At 31.2% G+C, this 12,493-nt stretch overlaps 1 protein-coding gene and 1 long non-coding RNA gene across 2 annotated transcripts in view; one reads left to right on the top strand and one right to left on the bottom strand.

The window, feature by feature from the left end:
- Positions 1–2,847: 2,847 nt before the first annotated feature.
- Positions 2,848–12,493, bottom strand: part of LOC111713978 (protein vestigial) — a 12,091-nt gene continuing 2,445 nt past the window's right edge. Inside the window, exons 3-8 of the mRNA XM_023488981.1 lie at positions 9,026–9,145; positions 7,606–7,767; positions 6,445–6,583; positions 6,137–6,274; positions 3,457–3,570; positions 2,848–3,111 (exon numbers count right to left, since the gene is read on the bottom strand). Of these exons, the coding sequence (XP_023344749.1) occupies positions 3,062–3,111; positions 3,457–3,570; positions 6,137–6,274; positions 6,445–6,583; positions 7,606–7,767; positions 9,026–9,145 (723 nt within the window). The 3' untranslated portion in view covers positions 2,848–3,061. The remainder of the gene's footprint in view (positions 3,112–3,456; positions 3,571–6,136; positions 6,275–6,444; positions 6,584–7,605; positions 7,768–9,025; positions 9,146–12,493) is intronic.
- Positions 11,016–12,493, top strand: part of LOC111713979 (uncharacterized) — an 11,747-nt gene continuing 10,269 nt past the window's right edge. The window contains exons 1-2 of the long non-coding RNA XR_002767850.1: positions 11,016–11,028; positions 11,677–11,681. This is a non-coding gene — a long non-coding RNA (uncharacterized LOC111713979). The remainder of the gene's footprint in view (positions 11,029–11,676; positions 11,682–12,493) is intronic.

The following is a 12,493-nucleotide window of genomic DNA, read 5'->3' as shown; positions in this document are numbered from 1 at the left end:
CTCACGGTAATCTAACATAAATACTTTCATCACTATAGTTTATCTCACGGTAATCTAACATTGATACTTTCATCACTAGAGATCATCTCACGGTAATCTAAAATTGATACTTTCATCACTATAGTTCATCTCACGGTAATCTAACATGGATACTTTCATCACTAGAGTGCATCTCACGATAATCCAACATTGATACTTTCATCACTAGAGATCATCTCACGGTAATCTAACATTGATACTTTCATCACTACAGTTCATCTCACGGTAATCTAACAATCATTCTTTCATCACTATAGTTTATCTCACGGTAATCTAACATTGATACTTTCATCACTATAGTTTATCTCACGGTAATCTAACAATCATTCTTTCATCACTTTAGTTTATCTCACGGTAATCTAACATTGATACTCTCAACACTATAGTATATTTCACGGTAATCTAACATTGATACTTTCATGAGCAGATTTTATCTCACGGTAATCTAACATTGATACTTTCATAAGTTTATACTCGCGGTAATCCAACATAAATACTTTCATGAGCAGAGTTTATCTCACGGTAATCTAACATTGATATTATTGTCTTTAGGGTTGATCTTTCATTTTTTTGTTTTAAGTTTAAGTTAGGGAACTAACACAAACTCTGATTTCTTTTTCCATATATTTTTGCAAATGTTGTCGATCTTTGATATTTCAATCAATGAGTTCTGTTAGATAAAATAGCTTAAGTTTGTAATATTAAAGGTTTTCACCATCAGGTGTCCAAATATAGGGTTTAGAATATTTGAGTTTGAGGCAAAAACACAGATTCTTTTCTCATTTTCTAATTTAAAAGGGATATTTTAATTTATAATTTATAATTTAAAAGAGATATTTGAGCATGCATTGAGCATTAAAAAAATATACTTTTATAAACTAGAGACTAGAGAGTAAAACGTTAACACAAAAGAAAATGAAACGTATATGTGATCAAAATAAAATAAAAAATGCCCGTAAAATAAAGATTAAAGTTTTAGTAAAACAGAGAATTTTTGTCTGTAAAGTAGCGAATCTTAAAGATAAAGAATAAAACGAATGCATAACAGAGAATAAAACAGAGAAAATTAAGTACAGTAAAGTAGCGAAAATTAAGAATAAAACGATATATTATTAGATAATAAAACGGCTGTAAAATAGATAATAAAACGTTTGTAAAGTAGAGAATGAAACTACTACATATAAAAAACGAATTTGATTATTAAAACATAGAGATGGGAGGGCACACAGTAAATCAGAGTTCCTGTTTAAAAAGCACTAAAGAACCTAGTTTTACCTATTAAATTTATCTTTTTTGCACATGTTACTTTGTATTTTTTTGTTGGGCTCCGAATTTAGATATTTAAGTATTGTAATTCTTCAACTTTATGTTGACGGATTTTGGTTGAGAGATGAATGAAAATATTCCGATACAGCTAGGATGTGTTTCGTTGCAGTTAGGGTTTTCAGCGAAAAGTGTTAATTGTATGTAAAAAAAAATTTTATCGAAAAATATTGCATTTTTTCGCACTTAATTAGCTCGAGAAAAATGCGAAATTTTTCACTTTTTCGTTCAATTTTGCCTAATCATTATCGCGAAAATATGCGAAATTTTTGCGAAAAAGAAATGTGGGTAAAAGGCAGAAAATTCCATTTTGCAAAATTAATTGTTGCATCTACAATACTTCGCGAAAAAGTTTGCGAAATGCGTACGATTATTTTCACATTTTTCGCATTTTTTGAAAATTTTTGTTCGCTGGAAACTTTGGTTGTAGTTAGGTCTACTTTAGCGGAAAATATTAAAAGAACTCAAAATACAGTTTAAAGACAGATAATTATTTGAAACATTATAAAATTAAATTGAATCCAGATATCGTAGAAATCTAAAAATTCTGTTTAAAAAATAGTTTGAAATCTCAATTGTTTACACCCTCAGGATGTAAAGACATCGAGATTAGAAAATTTGAGTTTGAGGCAAAGACGATTTAGACGACTTAGAAAATTGAAATTTTAAAATCTAACTTTTTTCTTGAAATGACAGCAAAACCAATTGAAATGCTCATAATATCTAAGACTAATGATTTATATCAAATTTCTAATTATTTATTTTCTCTAATCCATATATAACATTATTAACTGACATTACACTTATATAAAACATATTTATAATTAAAACAATATTTTTATTCCCCATCACAAGTGTTTTTTCATCTAAGGTTACGAGTAAACGTCTTAACAAGCTTGGGAAAAACCTTAATATTTAATTATTTCAATGAAGGATATACAACTTCAGAAAATTATAGAACTATATCGTTTCTTTTCTTTAATCATTCTATTAATTTTTTTGTAAAGAGTCAGGGACTCGCGATCATTAATAGATCGCGTATCCTGTAAAAAATATTGACTAATCAGTTTTTCTGATACAGGGGAAATTGGTTCCAAAACTAACACTGAGTGTTAGAAATGGGCCAAATGTTAGTTTATGGAACTAATTTCCCCTGTAATAAAGACGTTTGTTTAAATTCTTATAGGAGGGATAAAAAAAACTGGCCTTCAGGACCCAAGAAGAAAATTTTATTATGAATTTTTTACTTTGAAGACTTTTACACGTTTGTTTAAAAAGTTAAATACTAGCATATTTTTGACATTTTTCCTTGAAAATCTCCCACATTCTCTACATTTTGCTTTGTTTCAATCGAGAATCTAAGAAAATTTTAATTTCAACTAAATGGACTACAAAAAATCACCAGTTAATGGACCCTTGTAAACAGGGAGGGGGTAGGGTGGTTCCAGGGTCGGGAGGGGGGTGGGGCACTTGAAGAGTAGGAACTTTTTAAAACAGGTTTTATGAGGGCACCAGGGCAGACTATGATGTGTAATTGGTGCTCTGCCCCCTGTTTAATCACATTTAACTGTTTTTTCAAACAATTGTTCTTTTTCTTCCGGAGTTTTAGGAAAACATCGTTTTCCTTCTTGAGTTTTTCTTTATCACTTGTTCACAGATAAATTTATTTTTGTTTTTAGGTTTTCCATTTTTCTTCTCTTTAAAACCAGTAGAGGTCCTTCGAGGCAGGCTGCATGCTTCCTTCCAGACCTAGATAGATAGATAGATAGATTTGTTATTTCATCAAATGATTGTTTTATTTATTATTTGGTTAATTTATTGATCGGATGATTGACTGATTAATTTATGGATTGGATTATTAATAGATTGGCTGATTGAATAATTGACTTAATTAATTGGCTGATTGATTTATTGATTGATTTATGCATGTATTCATTGATTACTAGATTGATTACTTGATTAATCAGTAATTGACTAGATGATTTAATGATTGATTGCTTCATTACTTCATTGATTCATTAATTAATTTATTGATTGATTAATTGATTGATAAGCTGATTAAATTATTGCTTAGTTGATCGATTGATTGACTACCTGACATGGTTGGGTATGGTGAGGATGGATAGTTCTGCTCTACCCACTCTCTCCTAGACTGTAAGAGGAGGGAGGAGTAGGATCTAGCAGTGTACATCTGGTGAGCAGAGTAACCTTAACAAAAAGATTACATTAAAGGGAATGTTCGCGAAAACTTAAAGCGGGTATATATAGGCTTACAGCGAAAAATAAGCGCTTTTGATTGCTACAAATCTTGCTTCTATCGGTTGCGTCAATAAGGGGAAAATTGGTAAAAACAACTCATGCTGAAGAACGTATCATCCATGCAAATTCAGAAATTTGCAACATTCAACTCCGATCGTGAACAAATCAATTTAAGCCCAAACAAATCATTCAGATATTACAACCAATACTCATCGATTATTTTTCGACGCATTCGTAAATGGTTGATATTTCATAATATTTTTTTTTTATTTTTTCTTGATCAGACTTTGAAAACATTTATTCCTGTTTCAAGGATTTTTGATAATGAAGACGACATTTTCATATTTTCCAGGAATGTTCGAAAATCCAGCGCCAGCGGAATGTTATTTTAAAAAAATAATAAATATTATGAAATATTTACTGTATACGAATTCGTCTAAAAATAATCAATGACTATTGTTTGTAATATCTGAATGATTTGTTTGGAATTAAAAAGTTGAATGTTGGACTTTCCGAATTTGTATGGAGGCTAGGTTTTTCAGTATGAGTCGTTTTTAACAATTTTCTCCATATAGACGCAACAGATAGAAGTAGGATTAGTAGCGATCATAAGCGCTTATTTTTCGCCGTAAGCCATTACCCCCTTTCATTTTTCGCATTTAATGGTACAGATCGGTCTAGTATAGTTGTACCGTATATGCATTTAACGGAATGGATTGGTCTAGTGTAATTGTACCGTACATGCATTTAACAGAATGGATTGGTCCAGTGTAATAGTACCTAAATGCATTTAATGGAATGGATTGGTCCAGTGTAATAGTACTGTACATGCATTTAACGGAATGGATTGGTCTAGTGTAATAGTACCGTACATGCATTTAATAGCATGGATTGGTCTAGTGTAGTAGTAGTACCGTACATGCAATGAATGGTACGGTTCAGTCTAGTGTAATTGTAACGTATATGCATTTAATTGTACGGTCCAAACCTGATATTTCGACCCAGTACGTTTTATGAAAAAAAGTATATATAACTCCTTTGGAACTGACGATAAAAACAAGATGTTTATATTTGGCATATTTATTAATACTCATGACTCAAAAAAAATTTTGACTTAAAACTAAACTGAGAACTCAGAGCTGAAAACTTTAGAATGGGATATCCTTAATCCCGTTCTGTTAATTAATCTAGAGATTAATAACAAAAGGAGAGCAAGCATTATTTAATCTGGAGATTAAGAAAAAGAGTGGATCAAGCATTAATCCCGATATCCACCATTCAAAAGTTCCCAGCTCAGGTTAGATTATAAGTGAAATTATAAATGCAAAATATTTAAAACATTAAAATCCTGCTTATTTAAAGCTTTCCCTTTAATAAACAGATTGAAATAAGTTTTTAATCAGTTCTCTATTCCTTTAATAAACAGACAATAATTAGTTAATTGTTCCTTTAATAAACAATAATTAGTTAATTGTTCCTTTAATAAACAGACAAAAATTAGTTAATTGTTCCTTTAATAAACAATAATTAGTTAATTGTTCCTTTAATAAACAATAATTAGTTAATTGTTCCTTTAATAAACAGACAAAAACTAGTGAATTGTTCCTTTAATAAACAGACAATAATTAGTTAATTGTTCCTTTAATAAACAGCCAATAATTAGCTAATTGTTCCTTTAATAAACAGACAATAATTAGTTAATTGTTCCTTTAATGAACAGACAATAATTAGTAAATTGTTCCTTTAATAAACAGACAATAATTAGTTAATTTTTTCTTTAATAAACAGACAATAATTCGTTAATTGTTCCTTTAATAAACAGATTATAATTAATTATCTATCCCTTTAATAAAGAGGTTATAATTAGTTATCTATCCCTTTAATAAATAGATTATAATTAGTTATCTATCCCTTTCATAAAGAGATTATAATCAGTTATTTATTTCTTTAATAAATAGATTATGATGAATTATCTATCCCTTTCATAAAGAGATTATAATTAGTTCTCTATTTCTTTAATAAAGAGATTATAATTAGTTATCTATTCCTTTAATAAAGAGATTTTATCTATCCCTTTAATAAAGAGATTATAATTAGTATAATTAGTTATCTATCCCTTTAATAAAGAGATTATAATTTTATAATTAGTTATCTATCCCTTTAATAAAGAGATTATAATTAGTTATCTATCCCTTTAATAAAGAGATTATAATTAGTTATCTATTTCTTTAATAAATAGTTTATGATGAATTATCTATCCCTTTCATAAAGAGATTATAATTAATTATCTATCCCTTTAATAAACAGACAATAATTAATTATCTATTTCTTTAATAAAGAGATTATAATTAGTTATCAATTCCTTTAATAAAGAGATTATAATTAGTTATCTATTCCTTTAATAAACAGACAATAATTAATTATCTATTCCTTTAATAAACAGACAATAATTAATTATCTATTCCTTTAACTAACAGACAATAATTAATTATCTATAAATATGTTGGAATCTAACCTGTCATGCTTGCCATGTAAGATTGCCAAGGATCTGTGTACTCAGAGTAGAGTTCAGATGGAGGGAGGGAGGGCACTCCTGCCCAGCTAGAATCCCAAAAGGAAGCCGGGAGATTCCGAGCCGACAAAGGAATATTTTCTGCAAAATGTCATATTTAGTATTTTAAAAGAAAAGTTTTTGAAAAAATCTGTTAACCAGAAAGAAAAGAATTATTTAACAAAAAGTACTTGAAGGACTTGTCATATTAATTTAGAAAGCACTAATGTGACCAACTTTCCGAGATTGATTGATTGATATGAAGTCTGTACCTCTATCTGTTGGTTGACTAAGAGCTTTAGAAAAGTGATCATCCACTGCTTTGGTAATATCTCCCGAGTAGTAGGTGAAAATAACACAGTTAGCTGACAAGTATTGGGCATTCCTCTGCCCATCTTCCAAATCTTTATCCTATAAAGCAAACATTATATGCATAGTACCACGGTCCGCTCTATCTATCCTGACAAGTATTGGGCATTCCTCTGCCCATCTTCCAAATCTTTATCCTATAAAGCAAACATTATATTCATAGTACCACGGCCCGCTCTATCTATCTATTCTGGGCTAGCGTAAATGTAATTTTGTGGGTGTGCTTCACAGCTGTTAAAGCTGAGTGGACCCTAGATTTTTTGGGAAATATTTTGAATCTCTGCATAGTGTACTTAAAGTTCTACTCTAACAAATTTTCACTCTAGCTGTCGTTAATTCTATAAAAATAATTTGTTCTGTTTCAAAAAGTTTGAATGAAAGTTCAGGGTCCAAATCAAAGAAGATCGTGGGCCCTGGAGTAAGAAGAAATAAGATACTGTCGCTAAAATCTAAGATAACATTGCCTTCCAAAAGTTGGGTAGCATACAACGCGCCTTGTTTTGAAATTTCCAAAATGTGATCTGCCGTTTTTGCACCTTAAGAATTGACTGAGATATTGAGAAATTAGTCTAAAATTAAAAGTATTAAATATAACCAATTAAGGTTGTTTAATTCTTTAGTATCACCGACTATTTCAAAGAAAAAGGTAAATTAAAATGTATTAATATATTCTTTTGACAACAATTAACCTTACGAAAATCAAAGACAAATTTTAAGTCCAGGGTCTAATGTCTAACGTTCTTCATGACACCCCACCCAGAAAATTACATCAAACCTTGACTATGATATATCCATTCTATTATATATCCTACATAGAATAAACTAAATTGTGCATAAATAAGTGTAATTTTAAGTGGCCTTCATGCAAAGATTCCTGATTTACAGCTTTAACTTTAAAAACCTTTAACTGATAAAAAAGTGGGGAGGGGGGAGAACATTGTTTTTCTTAATAAAAGTTTTTAACACAGATAATATCAAAGAAATACGCAAATCACTTGCAGATAAACCCCAAAAGAAAAAAATGGAGCTAAATACGCATTGTAAAAGTCTTTAAAATATTTTACCTTTTCCCCTTTAACTTTGTCCAAAACATCTGGGCGGGGTCGTGTTTGAAGAAAACCGGTTTCTGAACTTGTTCTAGAAGTTTCTCTGTCCTGCAGAAATCCTGGATCTGAACTATTTCCTGGATCTCTGAGTGGCGGAAAACCATGTCCGCTGACCGAACCCTGCCGAAAACAGAATTTAGATTCTTTCAAGTTAATAAATTTAGATTGAATGCTCAAAAATGTGATATTAAGTAATGGAATGCTGAAATTATGCATGAAATATTTGAAACATTTTTATATCTTTTTCATGCTGCATTTTTGTGTGCAACAAATATCCCATACATTCAAGATGAACAACAAAAGATTAAAACAGTCTTTGGGAGAAAACCTAAAATATTTTTGCACAAAGACCTTTAAGCTTCTAGTTTATCATGTAAACGAATTTGTCTTACTTCAAAGTTTATTGTTCTTTGTTTAAACAAAGTGATAGTTTCATCGCAATAAAGTATTCTTTGATAAAACAAGCGGTCATGTGACACTTTTTGTCCAGTTCTGGTCACTCCATGAAACGAACACTTATAGAGTAAGTTTACTAAAACCTTGAACTTTGAACTATATAGCTTAAAAAATCATTATCCTCTTATTATTGGGTTAGGATGACAATGATTGTTGTGCAATTTAAATTAAAGAAAATATTTTACCAATATTATTCTTGCACCATCTATCCATAATGATATTGGTCCTACAGTGATAACCAGAAAACTGTAGAATAGGAAGACGACATCAAAGCAATACTGAAGTGCATTTGATGTTATCATGTTGTATCAAAGCAAATAAGTTTTTAAGTCACTTTTTACGTAAAATTGGTCTGTTTACTCTGCACAATTGCTGTGTCCCATTCTCATTGGGCTATTTAAAGTCCTAACTTGAGTTTAAAAGTCAACATCAAATTCCAGAGTTTTCTGGTATGACGGTAGAATCATGTGCTCTTACTTTTTGCTTTATAAAATTACCAGAGATCTGTGAAAATTCTGTTTCGGGTTTTATTTTATTACTTAACACCAGAATTGTCTGGAAATCATTTATTTTTCTTACAGTGTAGCATACAAAGAAGGTATGGTCAAAGCTTTGTTGTCATGCGTATCTCTGCACTGTGGTTTCAATAGAAGTTCATATTTCCGTGTACGGTTCAGCGCCAATTAAAGGATTCATCTCTAATTGGATGATGAGATTTATAAAAAAGAAAGATGTTACCGCGGTTGTAGTTTCTATTGGTTCAGAATAGACACTAAACACATGACTGAACCCTGATTGAATCAGACGTTTCCGGAAAATAGAAACAGTATGGATCCCTACTTTGTCATTGAAAATGCAATTGAAGATCAAAATATATTTTTTAGTTCTGTCTAAATTTCTTATTTAATAAGACTCCTTGTACCTGTGTAGAAAACGATGTTGGTGAGGTGTGTCGGGAAGAGAAATTGTAGTGGCTCGGAGATTCTCTCAACCCTTCTCCTTCCAGTGATCTTGCCGCCCCTCCCTCATTTTCTGCGAGGGTCTAGAACAATAACATTTTTAATCCAGTGGAATTCAAAAATAATTATCATGTCGGGTTGAAATAATTCGAAAGGAATTTGCAAACTGGTTTCAATTAAACTTGTTAAATGGAAACGTAAGAGAGGATGTTTCCAAATCAGATATTGGCGGATTTGATAGAGTTACCCACAATGGATGAGACTTCAGAGACGACTGTACGGAATGTATACAATCTGTTTCCTTGCATTCCATGATTTCCTGCAACTGTAAACTTTTTTTCTCTATTTGCCAAATCACCAGATACGCGGTTATATTCAAGGCAGGATGCTTAATTTAATCTTGTAATCGTCATATTTTAAGAGTTTTAGGTCGTCTTTACAGATTCATCCTTTGGGGGAACCCTGTATATTTATCACATTTATTACATGGAAAAGAAAAATATGCTTAACCCTATTCCTGCTGGGGGGGGGGGGTCAATTTGACCCCCCCTGTAGTTTTTTTTACATAACTCAAAAAGTATTGGTCTGAGGCTGTTGAAATTTTCTGACTTTTCTTACATACCCAAATCCCTCCCTTTAGGCCTAAAACCGGGCTTTAATAATAACTGCCTGAGTCCTCAGGCACACTGCCTGAATGACTGCTTTTGCCTGTAACAAACTAAATCTTTGTTTTGACCCACTTTCACTTGTCAGATTTTGATAAAATTTAGCTTTTTGGAAAGCCTATGACATAAGGAAACGGATTGCACAAGTTTTGCGAAAAAAAAAATTGCAAATTTTTTGCAAACAACCTGTCAAAGGAAATTTGCACATTTTTAGTTTTTCTTGATTAAAAATCAGGTTATTTAAAATTTTGCAAATATTTTTGCATATTTGAAATGGCATGGTCAAGGGCTTTTAAAAAATGTATAATTTTTCATTTTTTGGAAAAATTTTTTTTGCAAACATTTTTACTATAAAACTGGATTTTGCGATAAAAAATTCAATTTTTGCAAATTTGCAATTTTTTTTGCAGATTCTAAAAGTAGAGCACAAGAGCTTTCTAATGATGTATCATTTGTCATATTTGGACATAAAACATGGGATTTAGAGGGGGGGTCAAATTGACCCCCCCCCCCAGCGTATCCTGGTTTTCAAGTACCCCAGCAGGGATAGGGTTAAGGTCAAAATGTCAAATTAATCATGGTTCATTTTTAGATTTAAAAGAGTTTATTTTTGTGTAAGCCGGACAAACTTGGTGTTGTGTGAAGCAAACCATCAATAACAATAAAAAAGGTTTAATGCAGAAGTTACAGAGTTTTTGTTTCTGCTACAGGGTGTCCCACGAAACATGACATTTAATAAATCGTTATTTTTAGTAAAAAAAATCTTTTGCTTCATTATCTTTTACTTTGAAATCAATTTTAATATGATATGACTCCCATATAATGTTTTTATTGATCTTTGGTATCAAACAACTTAACAAATTATGGAAAAAGCTATTCTAAACTATTCTCCAACTGTCATGTTTCGTGGGACACCCTGTATCTAAACTTTGTTTTTGACCAGTTTTTAACCAGCTCTTATCTATCAAAGAATCATTAAAACAAGGTGCAATTGTCAACCCCCTCCCCTTTTATATCAAAAATCCGCTAAGATAATGTGTATACATACATGTACACTGTACAGTTCTATAAATTAGAGAATATTATATCTACATTTACACCCCATCAATTCCAGTCAATGTCTCATCAAGTCTAATTAATATATTAAGAGTGTACATAGTACACGGTAAAGAGCACTACAAATGGTGTACAGTACACTGCACTGCACAGGATGTGTGCACTTTGCAGTGCACTGCAAAGGACGTATACAATGTACAATGTATTGCGAAGGGTGTTATAGTGTAATGTACAATGTACAGGATGTTCATTGTACAATGTTAAAAATGGATTATTGAAATGTTAGAATATGAGAATCTTTTTTATATAATAATAAGTTAGTTTTCTCGACAATTTCTTTTAACACTGAGTAATATTTAGCTAAAATTTTGTGAAATATCACCAACATTCTTATCTTAAATGTTACCAAAATGTTTGTAATTTTAACTGTTTTCGGTTATTTGTTATTTCCATTTTATTTCGAACACTGTTTAAAGTTTTTTTTAACAGTGTAGAGTACATTTTATAGAGTGTACAACGTACGTATGTACCTGTACGTACATTGTACAAGTATGATAGGTTTTCAATGTACACTATACACTATACAGTGTACACTGTATATAATCTACAATATTCTTTTGAATCCCTAAAACCTCAAACAACCTGCAGAGTTTACAACAGTTTTGAAAAGAGTTTTCTTTGACACCCCCTGTCCGCTATATAGATTATTATCTGATTAATCTGCTGTTATATTCTAGATTATCTGATTATCTGATTAATCTAGGTCGTGTACCTGCAAATTAACTAGCCATGTGAATTTTAAATAGATGCTTCTAGACATAACCAGTTAGTGGGGTCTAGCTACAGGCATAGAGAATAGAATATATAGAGAGGAATTTAAGAAATGAGAAGAGGAGGAGTAGTGCAAGATTCCAAAAAATGTAAAGAGGATCAAGAGTCCAAGATGTGGGAAGGATGAGGGGAGGAAAGGCGAGATGGAAGAAAGGGGGAGAGCTAAAAAATGGTAAAAAGCGGAGGGGGGCAATTCAAAAATTTGCTTTGAAAACTTTAAGGAGTGTCCCTTGGTTTTTCTATCTGAAAATTTATCATTTTTAATTGCGGTTAAGTGACTTGCGCGCCTATTTATCCAGCAGTGACAGGAAACAAAATTATAAAAATGAACATATTTTCTAGGACAAAAATGATATTGTCTTCTTCATCATTAATCCGATGGTCATGCTGCATGCAACGCTTAAAAAAAATAAATACAAAGTCCCTTTATGACAGAGAAACTTTAATCTTCAAAACACGTTTTGTTCATTTAAGATGGTTTACGTAAAAATTAAAAGCCAAGGGTTATAAAAAACAATATTTGAACCCAATATAAATACTTTTAAATTGTTTGGTTGTCTGCTAGCGCCTGTTTTTGCCCAACTATTTGAAAAGTGTTTAAGCTCAACCTTTCACCCCAATAATCTTTAAATAGACGCACTGTTCCATTTCTATTTCTAAGTTTACGAGTCACAAGTTTTAACATCTTGACGAAAAATGTCAAGCCCCCAAAAAACTCTTAACAATATGTTTTGATTCAAAACGGTTCAGAAATGAAAAAATAGATCTTTCAAATAAATTTCTAAAACATTTTTTTTCGGGGGGAGGAGCTCACCTGTTTATGATCAAAAGTATGCTCCGTTGGTAAGGGAGAAGCGAGGGGGGGGGCACAGTGAGGTA

Source organism: Eurytemora carolleeae, unplaced genomic scaffold (assembly GCF_000591075.1).
Source record: "Eurytemora carolleeae unplaced genomic scaffold, Eaff_2.0 scaffold832, whole genome shotgun sequence".
NCBI lineage: Eukaryota > Metazoa > Arthropoda > Copepoda > Calanoida > Temoridae > Eurytemora > Eurytemora carolleeae.
The sequence above is the reverse complement of the archived record's forward strand: the minus strand, read 5'-3'. Positions and strand labels throughout refer to the sequence as shown.